General features: G+C 46.0%; 1 protein-coding gene across 3 annotated transcripts in view; it reads left to right on the plus strand.

Moving 5' to 3' along the window:
• The window catches only part of LOC112267642 (rho guanine nucleotide exchange factor TIAM1), a 130,777-nt gene that overhangs the window by 86,200 nt on the left and 20,513 nt on the right, over nt 1-24,064 (plus strand). For all 3 annotated transcript variants that reach the window (XM_042297719.1, XM_042297720.1, XM_042297721.1), the window contains 4 exons: nt 1,061-1,273; nt 2,597-2,697; nt 16,728-16,928; nt 23,012-23,080. In XM_042297719.1, coding sequence (XP_042153653.1) covers nt 1,061-1,273; nt 2,597-2,697; nt 16,728-16,928; nt 23,012-23,080 — 584 coding nt within the window. The remainder of the gene's footprint in view (nt 1-1,060; nt 1,274-2,596; nt 2,698-16,727; nt 16,929-23,011; nt 23,081-24,064) is intronic.

Below are 24,064 nucleotides of genomic sequence, written 5' to 3' on the forward strand. Positions count from 1 at the left end.
ATTCTCTCAACCAGCTTCACCTGGAATGCTTTTCCAAAAGTCTTGAAGGGGTTCCCACATATTCTGAGCACTTTTTTGGCTGCTTTTCCTTCACTCTGCGGTCTAACTCATTCCAAACCATCTCAATTGGGTTGAGGTCGGATGAATGTGGATGCCAGGTCATCTGATGCAGCACTCCATCACTCTCCTTCTTGGTCAAATAGCCCTTACACAGCCTGGAGGTGTGTTGGGTCATTGTCCTGTTGAAAAACAAATGATAATCCTAATAAGAGCAAACTAAAGGAGATGGCGTATCGCTGCAGAATGCTGTGGTAGCCATACTGGTTAAGTGTGCCTTGAATTCTAAATAAATCACTGACTGTATCACCAGCAAAGCACCATCACACCTCTTCCTCCATGCTTCACGGTGGGAACCACACATTCGGAGATCATCCAATGACCTACTCTGCGTCTCACAAAGACACAGTGGTTGGAACCAAAAATCTCAAATTTGGACTCATCAGACCAAAGGACAGATTTCCACCGGTCTGATGTCCATGGCTCGTGTTTCTTGGCCCAAACAAGTCTCTTCTTCTTATTGGTGTCCTTTAGCAGTGGTTTCATTGCAGCAATTCGACCATGAAGGCCTGATTCACACAGTCTCCTCTGAACAGTAGATGTTGAGATGTGTCTGTTACTTGAACTCTGTGAAGCATTTATTTGTGCTGCAATTTCTGATGCTGGTAACTCTAATGAACTTATCCTCTGCAGCAGAGGTACCTCTGGGTCTTCCTTTCCTGTGACGGTCCTCTTGAAGAAACTTAATTCTTGAAAAAAGAGAGAGAGATATTTTAGTCTGGGTTTCTGTATAGCACTTTGTGAAAACTGCTGATGTAAAAAAAAAAATGCCTTCATAAAATACATTTTATTGATTCAGAAAAAAATAGCCCAACATCCAGCCATTATGTCGTTTTCAGCTGTGTTGTGATTTATTATATTTATTTCTGTTCAGCTTGTACAATGCATCTCAGATGAGCACGAGTGAGCACACACACACTAATATACCGTCTTGGCTCTTCAGGTCTGAATGCGGGCGATGAGATCTTGCAGCTGAATGGGAAAGACTCATGCAGATTGAAGTTCGGGGACATGAAGGGGGCGTTTTCCCAGGCCTCTCTGTCCCTGACCGTCAACACTCTGCCCTCTACGGACCGACGACAGATCTGTTATCTGCCCCCCCGACGCTCTGACGCACAGGAAGTCCTCCACACAGACATCTTCTCTGTGAACCAGGGTTAGTCCTCTACACAGACATCTTCTACAGTAGTCCTCTATACTGACGTGAACCAGGGTGAGTTACAGTAGTCCTCCACACAGGCATCTTCTCTATGAACCAGGGTGAGTTACAGTAGTCCTCCACACAGACAGCTTCTCTATGAACCAGGGTGAGTTACAGTAGACCTCCATACTGACGTGAACCAGGGTGAGTTACAGTAGTCCTCTATACTGACGTGAACCAGCTATACTGACGTGAACCAGGGTGAGTTACAGTAGTCCTCTATACTGACATCTTCTCTATGAACCAGGGTGAGTTACAGTAGTCCTCTATACTGACGTGAACCAGGGTGAGTTACAGTAGACCTCTATACTGACGTGAACCAGGGTGAGTTACAGTAGTCCTCTATACTGACGTGAACCAGGGTGAGTTACAGTAGACCTCTATACTGACGTGAACCAGGGTGAGTTACAGTAGTCCTCTATACTGACGTGAACCAGGGTGAGTTACAGTAGACCTCTATACTGACGTGAACCAGGGTGAGTTACAGTAGTCCTCTATACTGACGTGAACCAGGGTGAGTTACAGTAGTCCTCTATACTGACGTGAACCAGGGTGAGTTACAGTAGTCCTCTATACTGACATCTTCTCTATGAACCAGGGTGAGTTACAGTAGTCCTCTATACTGACATCTTCTCTATGAACCAGGGTGAGTTACAGTAGTCCTCCATACTGACGTGAACCAGGGTGAGTTACAGTAGTCCTCTATACTGACGTGAACCAGGGTGAGTTACAGTAGTCCTCTATACTGACGTGAACCAGGGTGAGTTACAGTAGACCTCTATACTGACGTGAACCAGGGTGAGTTACAGTAGTCCTCTATACTGACGTGAACCAGGGTGAGTTACAGTAGACCTCTATACTGACGTGAACCAGGGTGAGTTACAGTAGTCCTCTATACTGACGTGAACCAGGGTGAGTTACAGTAGTCCTCTATACTGACCTGTTAGGGAATATTTGGGAACCTGGTAATATTGATATGCTAGCAGGACAGCTGCTCACCATAGTCTGTCTATGCTGTTGATGTTTGTATAGTTGATGTTTGTATAGTTGATGTTTGTATTGTTGATGTTTGTATTGTTGATGTTTGTGTTGTTGATGTTTGTGTTGTTGATGTTTGTGTTGTTTATTGTTGATGTTTGTGTTGTTTATTGTTGATGTTTGTATTTGTTTGTTTGTATTGTATTTGATGTTTGCATTGTTGATGTTTGTATTGTTGATGTTTGTATTGTTGTTGATGTTTGTATTGTTGATGTGGTGTTTATATACTTCATGTTCCAGAGGAGATTCTGGATGACGGGGTTGGCCTGATGCTCGATAGTTCTGGAGACAGCCTGGATGACGACTCTGAGATCTTCAGCGAGGCAGACCAATGCAGAAAGGTAAAGGTTCTCTTCTCCTTCCTATTTCACCTCTATTCAAGCAGGGACGTCCCATTGAGACCCAACGTCTCTTTTCCGAGGGAGCCCTGCGTCACCAAATTGCAGCAAATACAAAGTGCATAATAATGAACCAGTGATACAAATGACAACAAACATTGATGTGATTATGTTGACAGTGTGGATCACCAGTGGTTCGTCTCTGTGCTTCACTGAACATCTGTGCTTCACTGTCTGTAATCTAGAGACGTTCCCCTCTCTGCACCGTCTGTAATCTAGAGACGTCCCCTCTCTGCACCGTCTGTAATCTAGAGACGTCACCTCTCTGCACCGTATTCTACATTGTCTGTAATCTAGCGACGTCCCCTCTCTGCACCATCTGCAATCTAGAGACGTCCCCTCTCTGCACCATATTCTGCACCGTCTGTAATCTGGCGACGTCCCCTCTCTGCACCGTCTGTAATCTAGAGACGTCCCCTCTCTGCACCATATTCTGCACAGTCTGTAATCTGGCGACGTCCCCTCTCTGCACCGTCTGTAATCTAGCGACGTCTCCTCTCTGCGCCATATTCTGCACCGTCTGTAATCTGGCGACGTCCCCTCTCTGCACCGTCTGTAATCTGGCGACGTCCCCTCTCTGCACCGTCTGTAATCTGGCGACGTCACCTCTCTGCACCGTCTGTAATCTAGCGACGTCCCCTCTCTTCACCGTCTGTATTCTGGCAACGTCCCCTCTCTGCACCGTCTGTAATCTAGCGACGTCCCCTCTCTGCACCATATTCTGCACCGTCTGTAATCTGGCGACGCCCCTATCTGCCCTATCTGCACCGTCTGTAATCTGGCGACGTCTCCTATCTGCACCGCCTGTAATCTAGCAACGTCCCCTCTCTGCACCATCTGTAATCTGGCGACGTACCCTCTCTGCACCGTCTGTAATCTGGTGACGTCCCCTCTCTGCACCGTCTCTAATCAGGCGACGTCCCCTCTCTGCACCATATTCTGCACCATCTGCCACCAACTCATTCACTCTTGGCTGGAGAATAAAGTGATACAGACATACAGTTTCTTCTTATCCCTCCTCCTAATGTGCATGATTTGGACTCTCGTCCGTGACCCAATTTTTCCTTTTACATAGGATGCAGAAAATCCTTACAGACAATTTTGGGGGAGGGGGGGGGGTGTATTTTCAAAGCTTTGAAAATGATTAGATCTTCGTCATCACGTCTAGTTACTTTAGCTGTTCAACAGCTTGTTGATATGTCAGCTTTGGCTACATAGTTGGATGAAAACCTCTGTGGACCAGGAATGGAGGGATGGGATTTGGTTTGAGGGGGGAGAGAGAGAGAGATGGGTGCCCCTTTGATTAGTCTGTATTCTAAATGCTTGATTATGAATTATGAATGGTGTTTAAGATTGTTTAACGGAGGCAGTGTTTGTTATAAATTCAGTAGAATAACTTCCTAATAAATGGACAGACAATGCAAACAGACTATAAATAAGTGGGCCATGTAGGGAATAGGGTGCCATTTGGAACTTTTCCCCAGGAGGAGCTGATAGCATTGTAGCTGCATAGCATAAAATGGCAGGGTCAGTTTACACAGAAACATATGGGTGCAGGCTAGGCTAGGATAATTAGAATGCAACAGCTGTGGTATGTAGCTACATTTGAGGTGGTTTTCAGTCAGAGTATACTTCAAGCTTGGTTTCATGGCTGACGTTTATATGACATCTCCACCTGAACGTCTAGTGTCTGACACCTGCTGTAGTTCATACTTCCTCTCATTAGTCAATATTTTCACTGCAGTTCTTCTGTCTTTTCTCTCTCTCTCGCCCCCCACCCCCTCTGAAGGTAGTGCACTACATAGGGAATAGGGTTCTATTTGTCACTTAGACAACCCTGGCCTCACCTCAAGACAACTCCCCTGATTAGCTCTCTGAAGCCATGTGGAGAAATGATTGCCCCCTGATTTAGCTCTCTGAAGCCATATGGAGAAATTATTGCCCCTGATTATCTCTGAAGCCATGTGGAGAAATGATTGCCCCCTGATTTAGCTCTCTGAAGCCATATGGAGAAATTATTGCCCCCTGATTATCTCTGAAGCCATGTGGAGAAATGATTGCCCCTGATTTAGCTCTCTGAAGCCATATGGAGAAATTATTGCCCCCTGATTATCTCTGAAGCCATGTGGAGAAATGATTGCCCCCTGATTTAGCTCTCTGAAGCCATGTGGAGAAATGATTGTCTCCTGATTTAGCTCTCTGAAGCCATGTGGAGAAATGATTGTCTCCTGATTATCTCTCTGAAGCCATGTGGAGAAATGATTGCCCCCTGATTAGCTCTCTGAAGCCATGTGGAGAAATTATTGTCTCCTGATTTAGCTCTCTGAAGCCATGTGGAGAAATGATTGCCTCCTGATTTAGCTCTCTGAAGCCATGTGGAGAAATGATTGCCCCCTGATTTAGCTCTCTGAAGCCATATGGAGAAATTATTGCCCCCTGATTATCTCTGAAGCCATGTGGAGAAATGATTGCCCCCTGATTTAGCTCTCTGAAGCCATGTGGAGAAATGATTGCCCCCTTATTTAGCTCTCTGAAGCCATGTGGAGAAATGATTGCCCCCTGATTTAGCTCTCTGAAGCCATGTGGAGAAATGATTGTGTCTATTATAGGCATTGATTGAAGCTCAGTATTAAATTCAAATCTCCTTACCATCAAATCTAAGCCATAATGACACCAATCTCGATAAGAAAAAGTTAAATCAACATGATAGCCTAGTGGTTAGAGCGTTTGGACTAGTAACCGGAAGGTTGCAAGTTCAAACCCCCGAGCTGACAAGGTACAAATCTGTCGTTCTGCCCCTTGAACAAGGCAGTTAACCCACTGTTCCTAAGCCATCATTGAAAATAAGAATTTGTTCTTAACTGACTTGCCTAGTTAAATAAAAGGTCAAATTAAAAAAAAAAATGTACACAACACAATCCGCCTCTTGTCATGAGCCATCCGGGCCGTTACTGAGAACCACGTACCAGATTTTTTTTTAACAAGGTGGTTAGCAATTGATTTTTAATAGTATTTCTTGCGCCTACCTAGCTTAAATTCTAGACGTCGGACTTACAATGTGACTGTAGCGACCATAAAGTGACCTTTATGGACTTTTAAAAAATGCAGGATTGACTAAGTTTGTAGCGTCGGTTTATATTAAATGTATCATTTATTGCTCTCGCGTGTACACATTTCAGTCAACAATATGCTAACGTTTTTGTAGCATTTCTGACAATAATATATTTTTTTAGCTGAAGCTCTGAGTTCTGGTTGCACCGTGCTGCCAGTCATGAGAAGTGTATGGAAAAAACCTAGACTACTGTATTTAGCTAGCTATATGGTGGTGTTCAAGCTGAGGTTAAATCAATAAATACAAACCTAGACTACTGTATTTAGCTAGCTATATGGTGGTGTTCAAGCTGAGGTTAAATCAATAAATACAAACCTAGACTACTGTATTTAGCTAGCTATATGGTGGTGTTCAAGCTGAGGTTAATTAATGAATACAAACAGACATTTTGATTTGCTAGGTTATATAGCTAATGTTAGCTTGTACAAAGTCCAGCAACTAGCCTCTGCTAGCAGCTAGCTAAATATCAACTGAAAAAATATTTAGCTAACGGAACAGGCAAATAAAAGGTAGCTAGCCAATTAATGTGGTTTTGATTAGCTAGTTAGTTATCCAACAAGTGAGGAAAGATGGCTAGCTATATTTTTACCAAGGAAGGTTTTTCACGTAAGGCTGAAGTCGTCATGTGTAAACTGCTGATCTAGACACTTGCGTGTAGACAGAGCACAAACAAAATGTCCACAAATAAACATCCAAGGCTGCTATGATAGCCAATTCATTTTAGCTAGTTAAGTAACCTTAGCCATCGTAAGATTGTAACGTTTAGCTAACGTGTATGGGCCAGTTCATGCACCACAATAGATTATACAAAACATAACTAGTTTGTTAAGTTTAAACCACCATATTTTTGGGAAATTGTCACGCTACACATGTTGTCTTCTTCTTCTTCGTTGCACTGACCAAGCAGTAATATGAGGTAGTCAGGATTTCAGACAGGACAAACACCTGCAATTAGCTACACTACATGAAGAACAACCAAGACCACACAAACCCGTAGCCAAGAAAACAAATGGTTTTGTTTAAAGAAACAGTAAGCTAGTTATGAACCGCATATAGTAAAATGGTTGAACCCCAAACGCACATGTAAAACAGTACCCCAGTTGTGCGTGCTAGCATCAACTTATCAGAGTCGACTGACAGCACCGCTGTACAACAATATTCCAGCTCTGGAGTAAGGTTTTTCGTCTGCTGTGTTGTCATTTTGTTATAATTCAAAATTGTGCTGACTGTTCAACACAGTGTCAAGTTACTTTTTCTGAAGTTGCCATGAAGTTGCCTTGCAAACGTAAAAAGTATTCGGTACATCAGGCTGGGTAAAACAACGCTACATTCCATGTGCCAGCTCGGTCTCCTAGATTGGAAGTAACATAGTAAACGTAAAGAATTCGAAAACAAACCCAATTTTGATAACCTCCCATATCTACTGGGTGAAATTCCACAGTGTGCCATCACAGCAGCAAGATTTGTGACCTGTTGCCACGAGAAAAGGGCAACCAGTGAAGAACAAACACCATTGTAAATACAACCCATATTTATGCTTATTTATTTTCCCTTTTGTACTTTAACCATTTGTACATTGTTACAACACTGTGAATATACATAATATGACATTTGTAATGTCTTTATTGTTTTGGAACTTCTGTGAGTGTAATGCTTACTGTTCATTTTTGTTTATTTCACTTTTGTATATTATCTACCTCACTTGCTTTTGCAATGTTAACATATGTTTCCCATGCTAATAAAGCCCCTTGGGGTGGAGAGAGAGAGGAGAGAGAGAGAGGAGAGAGAGAGAGCTCTCCTTTATATTGGACTCTTCCCTTCTTCCGCTGACTGAGGCTTTGACTGACCGACGGTCCTCTCCTCCGCTCTGGAATCTTCTTTCTTTCCGTCTGTCTGACTGTGCTCTCCTCCTCCTCCGTCTCTCCATCTGTCTGTCGTCTTTTCTGTCCGCCAGCCTCCCATGTCTGCCCTGAAGAGGAGCAAGCGCTCCTCAGAGTCCATCTCTGACATGCTGCATCTGGTGAGCCTGCTCTCTAAAATATCTAGCTACATCTACTTCCTCTTTACTTAACTAAAGATGTTTCTTCAGTGTTTGTCGTGTGTTTGTTCTTTTATTGGTTCATACCATCAACTGTGATTTTCTTGTTGGTGGGACTATGCTGTATATTACGCTGTGTGAGACTGTTGTCTCTAACTTAAGGCTACCTGATGTGGTGAGGGTGTGTGATTCCTGATGCTTTTAATCGCTGTGATTCACACCTTAGCTGCTTCCCAAATGGCACCCTATCCACTATATAGTGCACTATGGGTCCTGGTCTAAAGTAGTGCACTATAGCGGGAATAGGGCGCCATTTTGGGATGCACATACTTCTCTAGGCTGCTTGGGTACATTACAGGAAGCTGTGAGTCAGCGCTGTCAGCTAGCGAAGCTCTCCAATCTGTCACCACAGTCCCTAAGCACTGTCAGCTAGCGAAGCTCTCCAATCTGTCATACAGTCATTCTGTGAGCTGAAACTGTGACTCCTCCGCACTGTCAGCTAGCAAAGCTCTCCAATTTGTCACCACAGTCCCTAAGCACTGTCAGCTAGCGAAGCTCTCCAATCTGTCATACACTCATTCTGTGAGCTTTTTTGTTATACACATCTTTTTTTATACAATTTTATTTATAAAAATAAAAATTACCCCCCTTTTTCTCCCCAATTTCGTGGTATCCAATTGTTAGTAGTGACTATCTTGTCTCATCGCTACAACTCGCGTACAGGCTCGGGAGAGACGAAGGTCGAGAGCCATGCATCCTCCGAAACACAACCCAACTAAGCCGCACTGCTTCTTAACATGGCGCGCCTCCAACCCGGAAGCCAGCTGCAAACATCACACAAACATCCACATCACCCATGCCCAGACCTACTTGAATGAATGATTAGTCCCAATTCTTTTAGTTTTTGAAATGTTTAGGACTAACTTATTCCTTGCCACCCATTCTGAAACTAACTGCAGCTCTTTGTTAAGTGTTGCAGTCATTTCACTCGCTGTAGTAGCTGACGTGTATAGCGTTGAGTCATCTGCATACATAGACACACTGGCTTTACTCAAGATCGGTGGCATGTCATTAGTAAAGATTGAAAAAAATAAGGGGCCTAGACAGCTGCCCTGGGGAACTCCTGATTCTACCTGGATTATGTTGGAGAGGCTTCCATTAAAGAACACGTCTGTGTTCTGTTAGACAGGTAACTCTTTATCCAAATTATAGCAGAGGGTGTAAAGCCATAACGCACACGTTTTTCCAGCAGCAGACCTATGATCAATGATGTCAAAAGCTGCACTGAAGTCTAACAAAACAGCCCCCCACAATCTTTTCATCATCAATTTCTCTCAGCCAATCATCAGTCATTTGTGTAAGTGCTGTGCTTATTTATTTTCCTTCCCTATAAGCGTGCTGAAAGTCTGTCAATTTGTTTACTGTAAAATAGCATTGTATTTGGTCAAACACAATTTTTTCCAAAAGTTTACTAAGGGTTGGCGACAGGCTGATTGGACGGCTATTTGAGCCAGTAAAGTGGGGTTTACTGTTCTTGGGTAGAAGAATGACTTTAGCTTCCTTTCAAGCCTGGGGGCACACACATTCTAGTGGGTTTAAATTGAAGATACGGCAAATAGGAGTGGCATTATCGTCCGCAATTTTCCATCCAAGTTGCTGGCATGTCATGCCTAAGTTTGCTAATCTTGCCAATGAAAAAATCATCAAAGTATCAGTGGGTTTTGTGATGAATGAGCCATTTGAGTCAATGAATGACTGAGTTTGCCATTTTTGCCAAAACTTAAGGTGCTCCAAAGCTTTTTACTGTCATTTTTATATAATTTATCTTTCTTTCATAGTATAGTTTCTTCTTTTTATTCAGTTTAGTCACATAAATTCTCAATTTGAAGTTGTGTGACGTCACTCCTAATCAGAGACGCGTGTTGCTTCTACATGGTATATGCGGTGTGGATTTCAGGAAGACGAGAGCTGAGCGTCTCAAAGAGAACTCTCTCTCTAGAATTCTACCGATTTTTTTTTTTCTTGCCCCCCATCTTTCAATGAGAAACTATTTTGAATTGGATCAGATAGTTGTGTTGTAACTGTTGCCAAGTAATGACATTAATAACATACAGTGTATTGATAAGAATGTGAGATTAGAGGGATTTTCCTAGCCGGCGTCTCAAACCCAGGACACCAGCATCAATCACCAACACCCGAACCACAGTTCCAATAAGGGATATCTCTAGGACATGTGCTTATTGGGCCAGTAAAGTTAGGCCCTGTCCAGAGGAACACCCTAACCCCTCCTCCCCAGTATAGTTAGGCCCTGTCCAGAGGACACCCTACCCCCTCCTCCCCAGTACAGTTAGGTCCTGTCCTGAATAAACTCTAATCCCTCCTCCCTAGGCACTTGTGTAGATCTGAAATGCATCAATAGCTGTAAGCAATAGGGTAAATGCACTTTGAAGTAAATCTCAGTAGCATCATTAAAACAAGGTAACGTGGTCCTCCAACAGTATCATTAAAACAAGGTAACATAGTCCTCCAGCAGTATCATTAAAACAAGGTAACGTGGTATACCAACAGTATCATTAAAACAAGGTAACGTGGTCCACCAACAGTATCATTAAAACAAGGTAACGTGGTCCACCAACAGTATCATTAAAACAAGGTAACGTGGTCCTCCAACAGTATCATTAAAACAAGGTAACGTGGTCCACCAACAGTATCATTAAAACAAGGTAACGTGGTCCTCCAACAGTATCATTAAAACAAGGTAACGTGGTCCTCCAACAGTATCATTAAAACAAGGTAACGTGGTCCTCCAACAGTATCATTAAAACAAGGTAACGTGGTATACCAACAGTATCATTAAAACAAGGTAACGTGGTCCACCAACAGTATCATTAAAACAAGGTAACGTGGTCCACCAACAGTATCATTAAAACAAGGTAACATAGTCCTCCAGCAGTATCATTAAAACAAGGTAACATGGTCCTCCAACAGTATCATTAAAACAAGGTAACATGGTCCTCCAACAGTATCATTAAAACAAGGTAACGTGGTCCACCAACAGTAAAAAATGTAAACAGAAAGCCCTTAAATTGGTGAAATTAGCCAATCAAATCAAATGATGAGAGAATAGTTAAATTAACTTAAACTGACACAGTGGCGTGTAGCAGGAAGGTCTGAATGCCTTTAATCACGAGGTCGTGAGTTCAAATCCCAGGTGAGGACCTATTGAATCATAATTACTGTGTATGTCAAATATAAAGTGCTAAAAGCACTGTGTATGTGTGAGTGTCCCTGATCTTGCCGGCAAACAAAAAGAGCTCGTACTGGATCAGTGGTTCACCAATCAGGGCCTTGATGGGCCTGGTAACAGTAACCAGGCGTGATGTGGTTCACCAATCAGGATCTTGATGGGCCTGGTAACAGTAACCAGGCGTGATGTGGTTCACCAATCAGGGCCTTGATGGGCCTGGTAACAGTAAGAAGGCGTGATGTGGTTCACCAATCAGGATCTTGATGGGCCTGGTAACAGTAACCAGGCGTGATGTGGTTCACCAATCAGGGCCTTGATGGGCTTGGTAACAGTAACAAGGTGTGATGTGGTTCACCAATCAGAGCTTTGATGGGCTTGGTAACAGTAACAAGGCGTGATGTGGTTCACCAATCAGGGCCTTGGTGGGCTTGGTAACAGTAACAAGGCGTGATATGTATATGTGTATTTGGTGGGGGGGGGGGGTTACCTAGCAACAATGACAAGAAGCTGCATGTGAGGAATCTTAGATGACTTGTTTCAGCTAGATTGTTCTGGTTCTTGTTGTCTTGTTTTGAGGTGTTTTGACTGATGTCAGGTCTATGGCAAAAAATGTGATAGCGAGCTAACCAACAACTGTAACAATGTATTTGAGAGACAAGTGCTCATTTTGAAAATGTTTTCTATTAACATTGGAGACTAAGTATATTGACATGTTGTCAACGATCTAAGCCAGCCCCGTCTGTTTTGGCCCGTAGTGTCAACGATCTAAGCCAGCCCTGTCTGTTTTGTCCCGTAGTGTCAACGATCTAAGCCAGCCCCGTCTGTTTTGCCACGTAGTGTCAACGATCTAAGCCAGCCCCGTCTGTTTTGGCCCGTAGTGTCAACGATCTAAGCCAGCCCTGTCTGTTTTGTCCCGTAGTGTCAACGATCTAAGCCAGCCCCGTCTGTTTTGCCACGTAGTGTCAACGATCTAAGCCAGCCCTGTCTGTTTTGTCCCGTAGTGTCAACGATCTAAGCCAGCCCCGTCTGTTTTGCCACGTAGTGTCAACGATCTAAGCCAGCCCTGTCTGTTTTGCCCCGTAGTGTCAACGATCTAAGCCAGCCCCGTCTGTTTTGCCCCGTAGTGTCAACGATCTAAGCCAGCCCCGTCTGTTTTGCCCTGTAGTGTCAACGATCTAAGCCAGCCCCGTCTGTTTTGCCCTGTAGTGTCAACGATCTAAGCCAGCCCCGTCTGTTTTGGCCCGTAGTGTCAACGATCTAAGCCAGCCCCGTCTGTTTTGGCCCGTAGTGTCAACGATCTAAGCCAGCCCCGTCTGTTTTGGCCCATAGTGTCAACGATCTAAGCCAGCCCCGTCTGTTTTGCCCTGTAGTGTCAACGATCTAAGCCAGCCCCGTCTGTTTTGGCCCGTAGTGTCAACGATCTAAGCCAGCCCCGTCTGTTTTGGCCCATAGTGTCAACGATCTAAGCCAGCCCCGTCTGTTTTGCCCCATAGTTGAGAACTCGCCAGTTTTGTTGCTTAACAACCAACCCGTCTATTTCTGCCCTAAGTGAAGATATCCCAACAATGCACATCAACACTTTCCTAGGCAACATGCCGTATGTATTGTTTTGGTTTTGATGATCTGAAGAGATCAATACACCAACAATCAGGAAAACACAGGGGAGGAGAGAGATCAATACATCAGCCATCAGTAGGAGGAAGACACAGGGGAGGAGATCAATACATCAGCCATCAGTAGGAGGAAGACACAGGGGAGGAGAGAGATCAATACATCAGCCATCAGTAGGAGGAAGACACAGGGGAAGAGAGAGATCAATACATCAGCCATCAGTAGGAGGAAGACGCAGGGGAAGAGATCAATACATCAGCATCAGTAGGAGGAAGACGCAGGGGAAGTGAGAGATCAATACATCAGCCATCAGTAGGAGGAAGACACAGGGGAGGCCATCAGTAGGAGGAAGACACAGGGGAAAACAGAGATCAATACATCAGCCATCAGTAGGAGGAAGACACAGGGGAAGAGAGAGATCAATACATCAGCCATCAGTAGGAGGAAGACACAGGGGAAGAGAGTGATCAATACATCAGCTATCAGTAGGAGGAAGACACAGGGGAGGAGAGAGATCAATACATCAGCCATCAGTAGGAGGAAGACACAGGGGAGGAGAGAGATCAATACATCAGCCATCAGTAGGAGGAAGACACAGGGGAAGAGAGAGATCAATACATCAGCCATCAGTAGGAGGAAGACACAGGGGAAGAGATCAATACATCAGCCATCAGTAGGAGGAAGACACAGGGGAAGAGAGAGATCAATACATCAGCCATCAGTAGGAGGAAGACACAGGGGAAGAGAGAGATCAATACATCAGCCATCAGTAGGAGGAAGACACAGGGGAAGAGATCAATACATCAGCCATCAGTAGGAGGAAGACGCAGGGGGGAAGAGATCAATACATCAGCATCAGTAGGAGGAAGACGCAGGGGAAGAGAGAGATCAATACATCAGCATCAGTAGGAGGAAGACACAGGGGAGGAGAGAGATCAATACATCAGCCATCAGTAGGAGGAAGACACAGGGGAAGAGATCAATACATCAGCCATCAGTAGGAGGAAGACACAGGGGAAAAGAGAGATCAATACATCAGCCATCAGTAGGAGGAAGACACAGGGGAAGAGAGAGATCAATACATCAGCCATCAGTAGGAGGAAGACACAGGGGAGGAGAGAGATCAATACATCAGCCATCAGTAGGAGGAAGACGCAGGGGAAGAGATCAATACATCAGCCATCAGTAGGAGGAAGACACAGGGGAAGAGATCAATACATCAGCCATCAGTAGGAGGAAGACAGGGGAAAACAGAGATCAATACATCAGCCATCAGTAGGAGGAAGACACAGGGTAAAGAGAGAGATCAATACATCAGCCATCAGTAGGAGGAAGACACAGGGGAAGAGAGAGATCAATACATCAGCCATCAGTAGGAGGAAGACACAGGGGAGGAGAGAGATCAATACATCAGCCATCAGTAGGAGGAAGACACAGGGGAAAAGAGAGATCAATACATCAGCCATCAGTAGGAGGAAGACACAGGGAAAGAGAGAGATCAATACATCAGCCATCAGTAGGAGGAAGACACAGGGGAAGAGCCATCAGTAGGAGGAAGACACAGGGGAGGAGAGAGATCAATACATCAGCCATCAGTAGGAGGAAGACACAGGGGAGGAGATAGATCAATACATCAGCCATCAGTAGGAGGAAGACACAGGGGAAAAGAGAGATCAATACATCAGCCATCAGTAGGAGGAAGACACAGGGGAAAGAGAGATCAATACATCAGCCATCAGTAGGAGGAAGACACAGGGGAAGAGAGAGAGATCAATACATCAGCCATCAGTAGGAGGAAGACACAGGGGAAGAGAGAGATCAATACATCAAAAGAGATGCGACAGAAAGAGAGAAGGAGAAGGAGACTGACTGTTATGACAGGCCAAAAATAGACAGAAGTTCAAATGATCCATTCTCCCACGCCTCTTCTCCCTCTCCTGTCCTTTCTCCAATCCTGCCTCTCACCTCTCCCCTCCTCTCGTCCGTTTGTTTTGATATTCTTTGTGGGTCTGTGTGATCTGTGGGAAATAATGGGGTCATACATTTGGCAGGAGGTGAGGAAGTGTAGCTCAGTTTCCACCTCATTTTTGTGGGCAGTGTGCATATAGCCTGTGTTCTCTTGAGAGCCAGGTCTGCCTGTTTGCTATGGCAGGGCTATGCTCACGGAAGTCAGTCACAGTGGTCAGGTATTTTGCCACTGTGTACTCTCTGTTTAGGGACAGATATCACTCCAATATGCTCTGTTTTTTTGGTTGATTCTTTCCAGTGTGTCAAATAGTTATCTTTCTGCTTTCCCGTGATGTGGTTGAGTGTAATTGTGTTGCTGTCCTGTGGTGTCTGTTTGTGAACAGAGCCCCTGGGGTTCTGTGGTGTCTGTTTATGAACAGAGCCCCCGGGGTTCTGTGGTGTCTGGTTGTGATCAGAGCACCCGGGGTTCTGTGGTGTCTGTTTGTGAACAGAGCACCCGGGGTTCTGTGGTGTCTGTTTGTGAACAGAGCACCCGGGGTTCTGTGGTGTCTGTTTGTGAACAGAGCCCCTGGGGTTCTGTGGTGTCTGTTTGTGAACAGAGCACCCGGGGTTCTGTGGTGTCTGTTTATGAACAGAGCCCCCGGGGTTCTGTGGTGTCTGTTTATGAACAGAGCCCCCGGGGTTCTGTGGTGTCTGTTTGTGAACAGAGACCCCGGGGTTCTGTGGTGTCTGTTTGTGAACAGAGACCCCGGGGTTCTGTGGTGTCTGTTTGTGAACAGAGCCCCTGGGGTTCCACACCTCACAACCATAAAGGGCAATGGGTTCAACAACTGATTCAAGTATTTTTTTTTTTTACTAGATCGTAATTGGGATGTTAAATTTTATGTTCCTTTTGATGGCATAGAAGGCCCATCTTGCCTTGACTCTTTAGATCTTTCACAGCTATTTTTTACCTTTATTTAACTAGGCAAGTCAGTTAAGAACAAATTCTTATTTTCAATGACGGCCTAGGAACAGTGGGTTAACTGGTCTAGGAACAGTGGGGTTAACTGGTCTAGGAACAGTGGGGTTAACTGCCTGTTCAGGGGCAGAACGACAGATTTGTACCTTGTCAGCTCGCGGGCGGGCGTTAAGCTGCATCCCTGTCCTAACCCCATGGCCCTGAGGACAGAAATCTGTGTTTTATTGCCAATTAAAAATTCTCTCCTCTCACTTCCCTCTCTCCTCTCCATCCCTCTCTCTACTTCTTTCTTCCCTCTCTCTCTCTCGATCTCTATCTCTCTCTCGATCTCTCATCTCTCTCCTCTCATCTGTCTCTCACTCCGTCTGTCTCTCTCATCTCTCATTCTTGCTCCTCTCCATCCATCCACCATCTCTCTCTACCTCTCATACCTTTCTCTCTTCTCCTCTCGATTCCTCTCTCTCTACCTCTCCATCCCTCCTCTTCCGCTCTCTCTCTCTACATCTCTCCTCTCATCTCCTCTCATCCCACCCTCTCTCTCTCTCTCTCTCTCTCTCTCTCTCTCTCTCCTCTCGATTCCTCTCTCTCTACCTCCTCTCCATCTATCCCTCATCTTCCGCTCTCTCTACATCTCTCATCCCACTCTCTCTCTCTCACCTACCCCTCTCTCCTCTCGATTCCTCTCTCTCTACCTCTCCATCCATCCCTCCTCTTCCTCTCTCTATCTCTCTCCCTCTCTCTCGATTCCTCTCTCTCTACATCTCTCCTCTCATCCTTCTTCCGCTCTCTCTCTACATCTCTCATCCCACCCTCTCTTCTCTCTCTCTCTCTCTCTCTCCCTCTTATCACCCTCTGTCCCTCCCTCGATCTCTCTCATCTCTCATCTGTCTCTCACTCTGTCTGTCTCTCTCCCTCGTTCTCGCTCCTCTCCATCCATCCACCATCCATCTCTCTATCTCTCTCTCTACCTCTCCCTATTTCTTTCTCTCCCTGCCTCTCTCTTGCCCTCTCTCTCTCTCTCTACCTCTCTCTGTAGAGTACAGAGCAGGTCGCAGCATTCTGCCGCAGTCTCCATGATATGAATCCGTCTGAGTGTGCCACGACCTCCTCATCCCCCAGCCTGGACTCGCCCTTCCGTCCCCCTGCCACCGGCACCGCCAGCCGCCAGCTCTCCGACGCCGACAAGCTACGGAAAGTAATCTGTGAGCTGGTGGAGACGGAACGCACCTATGTCAAAGTCAGTAACAGTAGTACTACATCTCTGCTGTGTGTTTGGTGTTTGTGGGAGAAGGGGGTTGGGGGGGTGTTTGTGGGAGAAGGGGGGTGGGGGAGGTTTGTGGGAGAAGGGGGTGGGAGAAGGGGGGGGGGTGTTTATGGGAGAAGGGGGTTGTGGGGGGTGTTTGTGGGAGAAGGGGGTCGGGGGTGTTTGTGCGAGAAGGGGGTGTGGGGGGGTGTTTGTGGGAGAAGGGGGTCGGGGAGGTGTTTGTGGGAGAAGGGAGTCGGGGGTGTTTGTGGGGGGGGTGTTTATGGGAGAAGGGGGTCGTGGGGGTGTTTGTGGGAGAAGGGGGTCAAGGGGGTGTTTGTGGGAGAAGGGGGTGGGAGGGGGGGTGTTTATGGGAGAAGGGGGTCGGGGGTGTTTGTGGGAGAAGGGGGTCGGGGAAGGGGGGGGGTTTGTGGGAGAAGGGGGTCGGGGATGTGTTTGTGGGAGAAGGGGGTCGGGGGGTGTTTGTGGGAGAAGGGGGTCGGGGGTGTTTGTGGGAGAGGGGGGGGGTCGGGGTGTGTTTGTGGGAGAAGAGGGTCGGGGGGTGTTTGTGGGAGAAGGGGGTCGGGGGGGTGTTTGTGGGAGAATAGGGTCGGGGGGTGTTTGTGGGAGAAGGGGGTCGGGGGGGTGTTTGTGGGAGAAGGGGGTGTTTGTGGGGGGGGTGTTTGTGGGAGAAGGGGGTCGGGGGGTGTTTGTGGGGGGGTCAGGGGTGTTTGTTGGAGAAGGGGGTCGTGGAGAAGGGGGTGTTTGGGGGGGGGGGGGGGTGTTTGTGGGGAAGGGGGTCGGGGTGTTTGTGGGAGAAGGGGTCGGGGGGGTGTTTATGGGAGAAGGGGGTGGGAGAAGGGGGGGGGGTGTTTGTGGGAGAAGGGGGTCGGGGTGTTTATGGGGGGGGTGTTTGTGGGAGAAGGGGGTCGGGGGGTGTTTGTGGGAGAAGGGGGTGTGGGAGAAGGGGGGGGGGTGTTTGTGGGAGAAGGGGGTCGGGGGGTGTTTGTGGGAGAAGGGGGTCGGGGGTGTGTTTGTGGGAGTTTGTGGGAGAGGGGGTCGGGGGGGTGTTTATGGGAGAAGGGGGGGGGGTGTTTGTGGGAGAAGGGGTCGGGGGGGTGTTTGTGGGAGAAGGGGGTCGGGGGGGTGTTTGTGGGAGAAGGGGGTCGGGGGTGTTTGTGGGAGAAGGGGGGGGGGTGTTTGTGGGAGAAGGGGGGGGTGTGTTTGTGGGAGAAGGGGGGGGGGGGTGTTTGTGGGAGAAGGGGGTGTTTGGGGGGTGTTTGTGGGGGTCAGGGGTGTTTGTTGGAGAAGGGGGTCGGGGGTCGGGGGTGTTTGTGGGGGAAGGGGGTCAGGGGGTGTTTGTGGGGAAGAAGGGGTGTGGGAGGGGGGGTGTTTGTGGGAGAAGGGGGTGGGGGGGGTGTTTGTGGGAGAAGGGGGTCGGGGGCTGTTTGTGGGAGAAGGGGGTCGGGGGGTGTTTGTGGGAGAAGGGGGTTGGGAGAAGGGGGGGGTGTTTATGGGAGAAGTGGGTGGGGGGGGTGTTTGTGGGAGAAGGGGGTTGGAGGGGGGTGTTTGTGGGAGAAGGGGGTGGGGGGGGTGTTTGTGGGAGAAGGGGGTCGGGGGGGTCTGGAGGTGTTTGTGGGAGAAGGGGGTTGGGGGGTGCTTGTGGGAGAAGGGAGTCGGGGGGGTGTTTGTGGGAGAAGGGATCATAACTGGGTTATAGAATATAGAAAAGCAAAACATTGTATTGTATTATAACTGGGTTACAAAGAAACTCTGAGAAGTCAAATACATAATATAACCTCAATACGTATGTAATCAGATCTAACTAGAAACGGATCTCAATACGTATGTAATCTGATCTAACTAGAAACAGACCTCAATACGTACAGTGCCTTGCGAAAGTATTCGGCCCCCTTGAACTTTGCGACCTTTTGCCACATTTCAGGCTTCAAACATAAAGATATAAAACTGTATTTTTTTGTGAAGAATCAACAACAAGTGGGACACAATCATGAAGTGGAATGACATTTATTGGATATTTCAAACTTTTTTAACAAATCCAAAACTGAAAAATTGGGCATGCAAAATTATTCAGCCCCCTTAAGTTAATACTTTGTAGCGCCACCTTTTGCTGCGATTACAGCTGTAAGTCGCTTGGGGTATGTCTCTATCAGTTTTGCACATCGAGAGACTGAATTTTTTTTCCCATTCCTCCTTGCAAAACAGCTCGAGCTCAGTGAGGTTGGATGGAGAGCATTTGTGAACAGCAGTTTTCAGTTCTTTCCACAGATTCTCGATTGGATTCAGGTCTGGACTTTGACTTGGCCATTCTAACACCTGGATATGTTTATTTTTGAACCATTCCATTGTAGATTTTGCTTTATGTTTTGGATCATTGTCTTGTTGGAAGACAAATCTCCGTCCCAGTCTCAGGTCTTTTGCAGACTCCATCAGGTTTTCTTCCAGAATGGTCCTGTATTTGGCTCCAATTCAATTCAAGGGCTTTATTGGCATGGGAAACATGTGTTAACATTGCCAAAGCAAGTGAGGTAGACAACATACAAAGTGAATATATAACGTGAAAAACAACAAAAATTAACAGTAAACATTACACATACAGAAGTTTCAAAACAGTAAAGACATTACAAATGTCATATTATATATATATATATATACAGTGTTTTAACAATGTACAAATGGTTAAAGGACACAAGATAAAATAAATAAGCATAAATATGGGTTGTATTTACAATGGTGTTTGTTCTTCACTGGTTGCCCTTTTCTCGTGGCAACAGGTCACAAATCTTGCTGCTGTGATGGCACACTGTGGAATTTCACCCAGTAGATATGGGAGTTTTTCAAAATTGGATTTGTTTTCGAATTCTTTGTGGATCTGTGTAATCTGAGGGAAATATGTCTCTCTAATATGGTCATACATTGGGCAGGAGGTTAGGAAGTGCAGCTCAGTTTCCACCTCATTTTGTGGGCAGTGAGCACATAGCCTGTCTTCTCTTGAGAGCCATGTCTGCCTACGGCGGCCTTTCTCAATAGCAAGGCTATGCTCACTGAGTCTGTACATAGTCAAGGCTTTCCTTAATTTTGGGTCAGTCACAGTGGTCAGGTATTCTGCCGCTGTGTACTCTCTGTGTAGGGCCAAATAGCATTCTAGTTTGCTCTGTTTTTTTGTTAATTCTTTCCAATGTGTTAAGTAGTTATCTTTTTGTTTTCTCATGATTTGGTTGGGTCTAATTGTGCTGCTGTCCTGGGGCTCTGTAGTGTGTGTTTGTGTTTGTGAACAGAGCCCCAGGACCAGCTTGCTTAGGGGACTCTTCTCCAGGTTCATCTCTCTGTAGGTGATGGCTTTGTTATGGAAGGTTTGTGAATCGCGCTCTTTTCTGGATTTTGATAATTAGTGGGTATCGAACTAATTCTGATCTGCATGCATTATTTGGTGTTCTACATTGTACACAGAGGATATTTTTGCAGAATTCTGCGTGCAGAGTCTCAATTTGGTGTTTGTCCCATTTTGTGAAGCCTTGGTTGGTGAGCGGACCCCAGACCTCACAACCATAAAGGGCAATGGGCTCTATGACTGATTCAAGTATTTTTAGCCAAATCCTAATTGGTATGTTGAAATTTATGTTTCTTTTGATGGCATAGAATGCCCTTCTTGCCTTGTCTCTCCATCCATCTTCCCATCAATTTTAACCATCTTCCCTGTCCTTGCTGAAGAAAAGCAGGCCCAAACCATGATGCTGCCACCACCATGTTTGACAGTGGGGATGGTGTGTTCAGGGTGATGAGCTATGTGTTGCTTTTATGCCAAACATAACGTTTTGCATTGTTGCCAAAAAGTTCCATTTTGGTTTCATCTGACCAGAGCACCTTCTTCCACATGTTTGGTGTGTCTCCCAGGTGGCTTGTGGCAAACTTTAAACAACACTTTTTATGGATATCTTTAAGGAATGGCTTTCTTCTTGCCACTCTTCCATAAAGGCCAGATTTGTGCAATATACGACTGATTGTTGTCCTATGGACAGAGTCTCCCACCTCAGCTGTAGATCTCTGCAGTTCATCCAGAGTGATCATGGGCCTCTTGGCTGCATCTCTGATCAGTCTTCTCCTTGTATGAGCTGAAAGTTTAGAGGGACGGCCAGGTCTTGGTAGATTTGCAGTGGTCTGATACTCCTTCCATTTCAATATTATCGCTTGCACAGTGCTCCTTGGGATGTTTAAAGCTTGGGAAATCTTTTTGTATCCAAATCCGGCTTTAAACTTCTTCACAACAGTATCTCGGACCTGCCTGGTGTGTTCCTTGTTCTTCATGATGCTCTCTGCGCTTTTAACGGACCTCTGAGACTATCACAGTGCAGGTGCATTTATATGGAGACTTGATTACACACAGGTGGATTGTATTTATCATCATTAGTCATTTAGGTCAACATTAGATCATTCAGAGATCCTCACTGAACTTCTGGAGAGAGTTTGCTGCACTGAAAGTAAAGGGGCTGAATAATTTTGCACGCCCAATTTTTCAGTTTTTGATTTGTTAAAAAAGTTTGAAATATCCAATAAATGTCGTTCCACTTCATGATTGTGTCCCACTTGTTGTTGATCTAACTAGAAACGAACCTCAATACGTATGTAATCTGATCTAACTAGAAAGAGGGATATTAAATATCCCTATATATGTATGTAATATATATGTAATCTGATCACCAAGCTGGAGTGGTATAAAGATCGCCACCATTGGACTCAGGAGCAGTTGAAACGCCTTCTCTGGAGTGACGGATGCCAGGAGAAACTCTACCTGCCCCAATGCATTGTGCTAACTGTAAAGTTTGGTGGAGGAGGAATAATGGTCTGGGGCTCATGATTCAGGCTAGGCCCCTTTGTTCCAGTGAAGGGAAATCTTAACGCTACAGCATACAATGACATTCTAGACGATTCTGTGCTTCCAATTTTGTGGCAACAGTTTGGGTAAGGCCCTTTCCTGTTTCAGCATGACAATGCCCCTGTGCACAAAGCGAGGTCTGTACAGACATGGTTTGTCGAGATCGGTGTGGAAGAACTTGACTGGCCCTGACCTCAACCCCATCGAACACATTTGGGATGAATTGGACCACTGACTGTGAGCCAAGCCTAATCACCCAACATCAGTGCCTGACCTCACTAATGCTCTTGTGGCTGAATGGAAGCAAGTCCCCGCAGCAATGTTCCAACATCTAGTGGAAAGCCTTCCCAGAAGAGTGGAGGCTGTTATAGCAGCAATGTTCCAACATCTAGTGGAAAGCCTTCCCAGAAGAGTGGAGGCTGTTATAGCAGCCAAGTGGGGACCAACTCCATATTAATGACTTCCCAGAAGAGTGGAGGCTGTTAATAGCAGCAAAGGAGGGGACCAACTCCATATTAATGCCCATGATTTTGGAATGAGTTGTTCGACGAGCAGGTGTCCACATAGTTTTGGTCATGTAGTGTATTTATCTGATCTAAGTAGAAACAGAGATATCTTGACAGATATATTTTAACAGAGATATCTTGACGGAGATATCTTGACGGAGATATTTTAACAGAGATATCTTGACAGATATCGTGACAGAGATATCGTGACAGAGATGTCATAATACTTCCAACAAACTCAGTCAGTGTGAGACCTAGAGAATAAAGGATGTATATATGTGTGTACATATGATTAGGAACAGTGGTATTTTAATTCAACACTGTGCGTGCCAGTTTATAGTACCTCTTGATGACTTAATGACTTGTTGTCATAAGTGTGTTTTAAGCCAGAGTGTTTTCTATTCTCCCTCTCCGTGTGTGTACATATCCATGAGATGACATCCACCACCCCAACGGTTGGTGTGTGTGTGTGTGTGTGTGTGTGTGTGTGTGTGTGTGTGTGTGTGTGTGTGTGTGTGTGTGTGTGTGTGTGTGTGTGTGTGTGTGTGTGTGTGTGTGTGTGTGTGTGTGTGTGTGTGTGTGTGTGTATGTGTCTCCACTATATCATTCAATGGGTGTTTGAGCGTGTGTGTGAGTCTAGCACTTTAATTAAATCTGAATCACTCTTTGTCTTGCAGGATCTCAATTGTCTCATCGGGAGGTACTTAACCCCGCTGCAGAAGGAGACGTGCCTCACTCAAGATGAGGTATGATACATGGTGGTAGAGGGAGAGGTACTGACGTGCCTCACTCAGGATGAGGTATGATACATGGTGGTAGAGGGAGAGGTACTGACGTGCCTCACTCAGGATGAGGTATGATACATGGTGGTAGAGATACACGTGCCTCACTCAAGATGGTATGATACATGGTGGTAGAGGGAGAGATACTGACGTGCCTCACTCAAGATGAGGTATGATACATGGTGGAAGAGGGAGAGGTACTGACGTGCCTCACTCAGGATGAGGTATGATACATGGTGGTAGAGGGAGAGGTACTGACGTGCCTCACTCAGAATGAGGTATGATACATGGTGGAAGAGGGAGAGGTACTGACGTGCCTCACTCAGGATGAGGTATGATACATGGTGGTAGAGGGAGAGGTACTGACGTGCCTCACTCAGGATGAGGTATGATACATGGTGGTAGAGGGAGAGGTACTGACGTGCCTCACTCAGGATGAGGTATGATACATGGTGGTAGAGGGAGAGGTACTGACGTGCCTCACTCAGGATGAGGTATGATACATGGTGGTAGAGGGAGAGGTACTGACGTGCCTCACTCAGGATGAGGTATGATACATGGTGGTAGAGGGAGAGGTACTGACGTGCCTCACTCAGAATGAGGTATGATACATGGTGGAAGAGGGAGAGGTACTGACGTGCCTCACTCAGGATGAGGTATGATACATGGTGGTAGAGGGAGAGGTACTGACGTGCCTCACTCAGGATGAGGTATGATACATGGTGGTAGAGGGAGAGGTACTGACGTGCCTCACTCAGGATGAGGTATGATACATGGTGGTAGAGGGAGAGGTACTGACGTGCCTCACTCAGGATGAGGTATGATACATGGTGGTAGAGGGAGAGGTACTGACGTGCCTCACTCAGGATGAGGTATGATACATGGTGGTAGAGGGAGAGGTACTGACGTGCCTCACTCAGGATGAGGTATGATACATGGTGGTAGAGG

The sequence above is a fragment of the Oncorhynchus tshawytscha genome, linkage group LG14 (assembly GCF_018296145.1).
Source record: "Oncorhynchus tshawytscha isolate Ot180627B linkage group LG14, Otsh_v2.0, whole genome shotgun sequence".
NCBI classification, from domain to species: Eukaryota; Metazoa; Chordata; class Actinopteri; order Salmoniformes; family Salmonidae; genus Oncorhynchus; species Oncorhynchus tshawytscha.